General features: G+C 35.9%; 1 protein-coding gene across 1 annotated transcript; it reads right to left on the bottom strand.

The window, feature by feature from the left end:
- Positions 1 to 7,248: 7,248 nt before the first annotated feature.
- On the bottom strand, positions 7,249 to 8,159 carry LOC148816089 (myosin light polypeptide 6). Its single transcript, XM_088940262.1, has one exon. It carries the CDS (start codon positions 8,081 to 8,083, stop codon positions 7,484 to 7,486), a length of 600 nt encoding a protein of 199 aa, XP_088796388.1. The 5' UTR covers positions 8,084 to 8,159; the 3' UTR covers positions 7,249 to 7,483.
- Between the last annotated feature and the right edge of the window lie 482 nt (positions 8,160 to 8,641).

Raw genomic sequence — 8,641 nt, 5'->3', positions numbered from 1 at the left:
AAGGTCTTTCATTGTAGGATGCTGCCTTAGCTCTGTCTCATTTATGGCAGGGTGAGGATGCAGTCTTCTTACACAAACAGTGGGAAGCTCTCAGAGAGCATGAGTCAATTCCCTGAGGCTCTCTTCTGACTTTTGTTCCCCATGTTCTCAATTAATTTGTCAATCTAATTATCTGATTAATTGTACAATTTTTAACATTCTTCTCTGGGTTTCTGAAAAGATTTAAAGGCCACTGCGCCTTCAATCGATGTCTTTTGTCCAGTCAGCTGGAAAAGACATTGAAAAAATGTTTAAATACACCCTATTGAGAAATGTAATTGGAGCTACTTAGTGAATTGAGGATATTAAGCTGGAACACACAAAAAAACAGAAACCTAAAAGGAGTGGAGTTTAAAACCACTAAAGTTTAAAATGGGATTTTATACTATAAATCTTCAGTTTTTAAGAATATAAGAACAAAAGGGAACAAATTAGAGGAGGTGAGTGTGGCATTCGTGCTTACACATTACTAATAGTTACTTGATCTAAGGATTTCATCCAGCCATTTCTTGAAAGTTGTGATGGACGCAGACGTAACAATGTGGCTGGGAAGCTTGCTCCAGACCTCCACCATACGTCTTGTAAAAAAAAAAGAGAATTGTGTTCCCTTATAAAAATCACTTTAGTTTGTATGAATTGTGGAAACAATTACTGATAATATAGTGGAAGGAGTTGTAGACATAAGGTTGTCAGAAATGGCAAGAAACTGACCTGGCGAATCTATAAAATAATGAGCATTGTGGTTCCAGGGATTCTGAGACACCGAATGCTACTATTCTGTTACAGCCCCTGAGATAATTGGAGAAATTGACATACTAGTAAAATAATTTGCTAGGCATTAACTATCATTATTGGTCACCACTACAAATCCAGGTAGTCTATGTCACTGTCTTTGCGGTGTTTTCCTATTCCCATTTCATGCAACAACTTAACTTAAATGTGCATTCAGGGATTGTACAGCACAGTCCTTTCTAGCAGTTTTGAAGAGATAGTGGTGCATGGCAAAGAGACTCTGAGGCATATTCATTTTTATTTTATTTGTTTAGTTAGTTAGTGTTTCAGTGAAACCATGTGGTAGCCTTGCATATTAAGCAGATCTGCATTGTTATGCTTCCAAATGCAAAAGGAAAAAAAGGCTAACAGTTCATTAAAGGGTGATTTACTTTGCAGAAGAATGCTGCTTCTTGCAGCACTTCCAAATTATTCCATGTATAGTGTACAGAATGATCTTGAAATGGCTTTTCTCCTTTCAGTAAGGTGGCCTCTTTATCACTTTCTATACTGTATTATGTTTTGATTAATTTTAAATTGACTGCCTTGCTTCAGTAGACTGTGAAATTTATTTTTCTTTTTTTGATTTTTCAATTCCTCCCATAACATTTACAGAGAGCAGGCATAGACAGGAAAAGGCACAACTTGATCACACAATTAAGCAAGAGTGCCACTAATATTGCACATTACCTCTCCATTAAACTGGTTCATTTAGACCTTTAATCATTGTTTGTACCAACCAATTTATTTAAATCTTTATAATGGTAGAATAGTATCATTTTAAAATTGAAACCCACATGAAAATAACAAGAATTATTCCCCTGGAAGAAAAGCAAAAGCAGAGGGCTTTATTTTTTAATTCTGAATAAACAGATAGCATTAGTCAATATTCAGTCTGCCTTCACACTTGGCAGAATTTTACTCTGATAACTCTCATAACAAAAAAGAACAAAGAAGCGTTTGCTTTTCTAGCAGAAAACTAAGAACATTTAATGACAGTCCATTGAAATGAATAACTCAGTATTTTCCTGTACACTGGTCTAGCCCAGTGTGAAGCTGACTTTGGAAATATTCTATTTTATTGACCTCTGTAACATTTTAATTTCATGTTATTCAATGTCATTTTGTGCCCTTTCATTCTGCTTGATGAATTGCTCTTTGCAGCTTTTGGCATTTTCTTTCTGTAATTTTGTTTCATGCCTGTTATAATTTAAAAGCAAAATGAATTTCAGCTGCATTTCAAAAGTCTTAAAATCCCGCAGATAAGAATATAAACTGGCTATTCTGTTACAGTATTTGTCAACAAACTGTAACTAAGGACATAACAGCCAATAATATTTACCTGAAGCTATAAAAATCTTGTTTTAGTGCACCATAATTGTTTTATACTATACTTATAAAATGTTTGGCTGGACATGTTTAAAACTCATATAATGTGATACATAGTTTATATACCGTATTTCATGATACTTTAATTTCCATGCAGTATACTAGGAAGAATATTTTTACACATAGCCACATGTGTGGCAGGTGAATCATGCACTCAGAACCCTATGTCTCTGACTATCACTTTTATTATTTAATGTTGTTTGTGTATGCTATCACCTTGGCTCCTTACTTTTATTTTTTTAGTTGCTACAGAGTTTGTTATCCCTCCGGTTCCACTCTCACTCGGTTTTAAACTGCTGATGGGATTCTTTCTCATATCCAGTCAAGCTAGAGGTTCAGGATGTGCATAGTCTGACAACACACTTATCATTCAGGAAGAATCATCCCTATTCCACAAGGACCACTAGAACCAAACTGCCCACTGCCTTATCCTTTCCTCAATCACAGGCGCTGAGCTACAATTTGTTAACATTTCAGAACCATCACTCAAAATGTCACTTTGGGGACTTTATCTGTGTACTAATACTCTCCTATGTTATTAAATGCACATTCCAATGTATTCTAGAGGATTTTCCATCAGTTCAAAAATGTTCAAAACTGTTAATAATCTGATAGCTATCAATTCATGCAGAATGCATCAGGTGTATTCCTAAAAAGCTGAAAAGTGTGAGTGTTTTGAACTGACCTCCTTTTGTTGGTGCTGTTTTATGATAAAGTTGAAAATACTAAATAGTTGTTGCAGAAATGTATTGGTATTCAGTGCTTTTCCGTCTATTATTATTGAAGTCAAAGAGAGGATTCAATGCGTTTTAAAGCCACTATATACTGTGTCTGTCTCTTTCACACATTAGACTTTATTTTAATGTTACGGCAACCACTAAGCTGCACATGTGACATACAGTAGGAAGCTGTACCATTGCTTTCATTTTTCCCTGTCCATTAAGAGGTGGATATAGAACAATATACAGTATGTCAAAACTGTATAATATAGTCATATTAAAAACCCATTTATTATGATCTTCAGAGTGAGAAGGGCATTATATGTATATATATATGGTTAATAAAGATTAGATTCTAGAGTATTGTGTATAATTGTAGTCACCGTGTTATAAAAAGCATATTGCTGCTCTAGAATCAGTCCAGAGAAGAGCAACAAGACACATTCCAGCACTTAATGGCTTTTGCTGACAGATTAAAAGATGAACCATACAGTATTTGTCTTGAACAGAAAGTATTATGCAGGGATCTGTTACAAAATCCTCAAAGACATTGACACAGTCAACCTAGAGGATGTCTTCAGAATAAACAGTGTAACAAAAACCAGAGGGCACAAGTACAACTACATGGAAGTGCATTTAAAACTGAGAAAGGGAGCTACTTCTTTAACCCAAGGGTTGTAAGAGTATTGAACAAGCTACACAGCTATGTTGTTGAAGACGATAACCTGGCGTTTTTCAAGAAATGTCTGGATGAGATCCTTGCATCAATTAATTACTAACTACCAAATGGGCTAGATGGGCCAACCGGTCTCCCCTCTTATATTCTTATGTGTAAATCTAACCCAATGTGAAATATTGTTGATTAACAAATATGCACAGGTTTTCCATAGTCCTTCATTTAAAAACAACGGGGGATTTTATTAAAATAGACGCTAATGTGGGAAAACATGAAAAAGAGTAATGTAAAAAATAAATACTTCCCTAGACAAGAAGAGTACAATAGTGTTACAGGGAGTGCTAATTTCTTAAGTTGGTACTTACCATTTACCTAATGGTTAAGGAGGCCATAATATTTGCAAATGTTCTGATCTTGCCCTCACTCTTATTCTTACCAGTGTACACATTACATGGTTGGGGCTCTGAAGATGGGGAGCCAATCTGAACTCCCAAGAAGCACAACACTGTCACTTTGATGCAGTTACGCAGTCCAAATTCTGTAATGTGTTCCACTGTGAACAAAAATAAATTTTGACTATCATCTTGAAGGATATATGCATTTATAAGCATATTGAACTTTTTTTTTTCTCTTGCTGACACAAAAGACCTGAAAAGCAACATCAATTATTTTAGAAGCTCATCAAAATGTTGTTTATACATGTCTGGATATGAACTGGCATTTTCTAAAAGACATCACTAGTAGTGACTAAATAGTTGAATACTGTAAATGGTGAGTCGAGTCGAAACACAATCACACTATAAAACCAATTGCACACTAATGTAGTTATTTACATATTAGTGTGTAAAGGTACCATAAGGTGGGTTTTTGATCGAACACCTCTAAATCAGGATCTCCCCATCACAGTTGAACTGCCTATTTTGTTGCATATTTTGTTTTTAATCTCATTGTGTTTCTCAGAGAAGAGGCACAGAAACTTATCCATTCACGTTTACACTCAAGCTAGCTCAGTGCTGCTTTTCAACATGTTCAAATGGTTTAAGAAAGCATTATTCACATTTACAGCCCTATGCTCCAACGTTAATCTGTTGTGTCTGTTAAGAGTTCAGCCCTAAAAATGCCCTGGGGGCCCTGTCTTATGGATCACAGGGATACACATCACTGTCCAAATCATTGCCTGTCTTTCCTTGACCACTGTCACAAAGTCACAGCTGAGGACAAGACAACCATGGGCTGTCTTTGATTGCTCAGTGCCTCATCAGTAGAAGGAAAACGAATGTAACCCAATGTGAAATAATGTTGCAGAAAACTACTGCAGTAATATTCAATATATTGTCTTCATAGTTTATTTCTTCTACAGACTAGTGGGCGAACATAGACCTGCACTTGCTATGAATAACAAAAGTACTGCTAATGATGCTATTACAATTTTGTATATACTGTATATAGTAACACCAACTAGGCAAGAATTAGAATATAACAATTTGTTTTTTATAACTTCAAAGCACTATCTTTAAAACACACAGCGGTGACTGTTAATAATTAAAATGATCTTAGAAACTGGGAAAATAAACCCTTTCAAGATTGCTATCAGTAATCAGTAAAGTAAAAAGCCTAAATATTCAATTTAGTAAAACAGCAGTGAACATTCAATTGATACAGCACAGAAGAAAATGGATATGTTTCAATATGTTTGCTAGGTGGAACAGCTTTTGTATTACTATCAGGAATGAACACATTTCTTTTAGAGCAGCATCAGGGTATGTACTGTATTATTATTATTATTATTATTATTATTATTATTATTATTATTATTATTATTTTAGTTTTAGTCCTCTACAGCAAATACAAAAACACCCATTCCCATCTCTTTACAATAAAAAGAAAAAGACAGACAAATGAACCATCAGGGTATTTATCAAATAAACACCTGAACTGTGTGCTGTAGATTGACATTTTAACCCTCAGTAATCAGCAAAGACTGAGTTTTCCTTTTGAGCAGGGTTTGGATGTCTTTTGAGGTGTACAAGAAGATGTGCATGTAAAGGAACAAGTTGATCTTAATCTTAAGCATAGAATTAACCTCTGGTTGTTCCTGTAATGCAGTCAGGTACCACCCTGCACTATCCTCTCACTTGTTGAGGGTTTGAGTGGGGAGCTGTGTCAGTGTGTTAACTGCAAAAGAACAAGTAGAGTTTAATTCCATGTTTGGCGAAAAACACAAATTTCACCTATGGAGCACACAGAGGTTTTATAGATATGCATCTAGAACATCCGCAGACAAAAACTCGATACTAAGTTTCCTACTACACTGTTACCCAGTTAGTCACTCTGTAATTTAATAAATTAAATATAAAAGGAAAAAAAAAGTTGTAATATGCAGATTAGAATCAAATGAAGATGACAAATTATTAAGACATGAATTATTAAAAGATGGGAAAAAATGATAATGTGATCATCACATTATATAGTTGTGTGAAAAATGTTTCAAAATCAGACTGCTATTTCAGTAAAATCCAGAGAGGGAATAAAAGTTACTGAAGGCACATGTAAATTTGTATCTTTAGCTCAGCCCTGTGACACATTGAATTATGCAGCATGAGGTTGCACAGCATGCAATTTAGTGTCAAAGCCTCCACACTTTTGTATTTTAAATAGAATTAAAGTGAACAATGTGAAACCAGATATTTAAACACATATACAACAAGATTACATTTTTGGATTCACAGCAAAAATATTATCAAAAACACATCTCATACTGTTTTATCTATCCTAAGGAGATCTATAATTCTACCCTGAACGTTTTAGGATTTTAGGCTTTCTTTGCTGTTCATCATAAAAGCCTTTTAAATCGGAATTAAGTGGTACAGTATACATTTGACGCTGCAATCCAGCATTGAAGCAAAAGACGTTCAGCAGCTCAAAGTGTCAGTACACTTTTGAGAATTGTATTTTCATCGTCTGGAGTTTCATGGATATGCATCCTAATCTTTTGCACAATGAAAATAAAAAATAAAATAACTGCCTGTGGCTTTTAACACCCTTTTCCTACATGGGTGAGATATTCAAATGTACAGGTTATTATTATGTTACTCAATTAAGTTACTTCCTATCCGACAGTTCTGAATAAACTGTTGTCTATCTGTTTCACATTTGATACATGCAGTAGTAAATTAAACAGAACTGACAGTGTTTATATTGCTACCTGTGGGAGAAGGCAAACCAACAGCCTTCTCAAAGAATTTTATGCATTACAAAAAAATCTGCATTACTGCATTCCTTTAATTTTCTATTTAAATTTCATTTTTAAAAATACCATATTTTATATACTGTACAATTTTGCAAACCTGATAAATGAACAATATGTTATAGTTCTCTAAATACTGGAAAAACTATTTTGGTGTGATTTTATGTGCATTTTCTAGAAGTAATAATATTAGTGTAAATGAACTTATTTTGTATTTAAAAGGTAAGTGCACACATTTGCCAAAGACTGTGTGTTTATGCACATACAATTTATTCACATAATAAAAGACATGACACCCTAAAGTTAGAGTAAAGTTACTGTACACATCATTCTATCTTTTTAAGAAAGCCTTTTGCAAAATAAACTAAAGCAGACTAGGTAAGGCTATAAGAAACAACAGAAAATGCTTTTTGCATCGCTTGCTTTTTTATTTATATGGCTTTTTAGATACAAATCTCTTGATGTGGAAAGTTTTCTTGTCTTGCTTACATTGCTGATGTGATCTTTTGACACAAAGTATCAAGTCATCTTCTCTGCCTTTGGAGCCCCTCAAAATTAAAATAAAAAGTCACGTAGCATGGATGCATTGAAATCAATGAGGTGGATGCAGAACTGCAGGGAAAAGTCCTTTCAACGTCCAGTTTAGCCAGACAGGATGTGCTTCACAAAAGAGGCATAGTTGATACAGCCATTGGCATCTTCCTGGCCAGCCATGAGTCGGTCCACCTCGTCTTCTGTCATCCTCTCTCCCAGGGTGGCCAGCACGTGGCGCAGCTCAGCACCCATGATGGTACCATTGCCTTCCTTGTCGAAGACACGCAGGCCCTCCACAAAGTCTTCAAAGTTGCCCTTGTCCTTGGAGCGGGAGATGTGCTGCAGCATGGGGAGGAAGGTCTCAAAATCCAGCATTTTGTTGTGCATCTCCTCTGGACGAGGTTTGCCTAGAACTTTGAGGACATCAGCATTGGTGGGGTTCTGTCCCAGCGCGCGCATGACATCGCCACACTGGGCGTAGGAGATCTTCATCTCCCCAGTGGGGGTCCTGTCGAACAGTGTGAAAGCCTCCTTAAATTCTTCAATCTGGTCTGGGGTGTACTCGATGGTGATGCTCTTGGGGTCAAAGTCAGGCTCTTTTGGTAGCTCGGGCTCGGGTTCTGGAGGAGGAGCAGGCTTGGCCACTTCCTTCTTTGGCTCTGGCTTTTTGGGCTCTGGTTTCTTTGTCTCCAGCTTTTTGGGAGCCATGGTGCTGGATTCTCAGGAGTTGGACAAAGGGGTCTGCTGAGAGAAGAAATCGGCGAGGCACAGATGCCAAACTCTTTTCCAAAAGCTTTTATACCTTCTCCTCCTGTGTCTAGAGAAGGGGAGGGGGGCATTGCAACCAAATTAAGCTCTATGACTTACTATAAAAGGAAGAAACTTGAAATAGACCTGTCTGCCACTCACTCCACAATTCCCCATTGTTATCAGCTGCTGTCACCTAGTTGTCAAGGCCCCCTGGATACCATTAACAGCTTGAATGCAAGCTAAATGATCTTCACTTTTTATTTCAAAGAGATATAAGAGACAACTTCAAAGAAAAAAAAAGAAAGTCATCTATGAACCATGGGCATCACATTAATTTTTAGGGTCTTTGAAAAAAAAACTTTTCATTTTTTTCTCATACTGTTCTGCTATTTCTTCCTATATAGCAGCAGAGTGATTTTTCAAAGCTTTCTGCTTCATATAAAAAATGAAAAAGAAAACAATTGTGATAATGTTAAGCTAAAAATACGTCAAAATGTCATGCAGATTTGCAAAAGA

The sequence above is a fragment of the Atractosteus spatula genome, chromosome 23 (assembly GCF_055471065.1).
Source record: "Atractosteus spatula isolate fAtrSpa1 chromosome 23, fAtrSpa1.hap1, whole genome shotgun sequence".
In the NCBI taxonomy this organism is placed as follows: Eukaryota; Metazoa; Chordata; class Actinopteri; order Semionotiformes; family Lepisosteidae; genus Atractosteus; species Atractosteus spatula.
This window is presented reverse-complemented; position numbering and strand designations above follow the sequence as displayed.

Bases quoted from the DNA above. Each gene is read 5' to 3' on its own strand.
- LOC148816089 (XM_088940262.1), bottom strand. From the start codon at position 8,083: ATGGCTCCCAAAAAGCTGGAGACAAAGAAACCAGAGCCCAAAAAGCCA.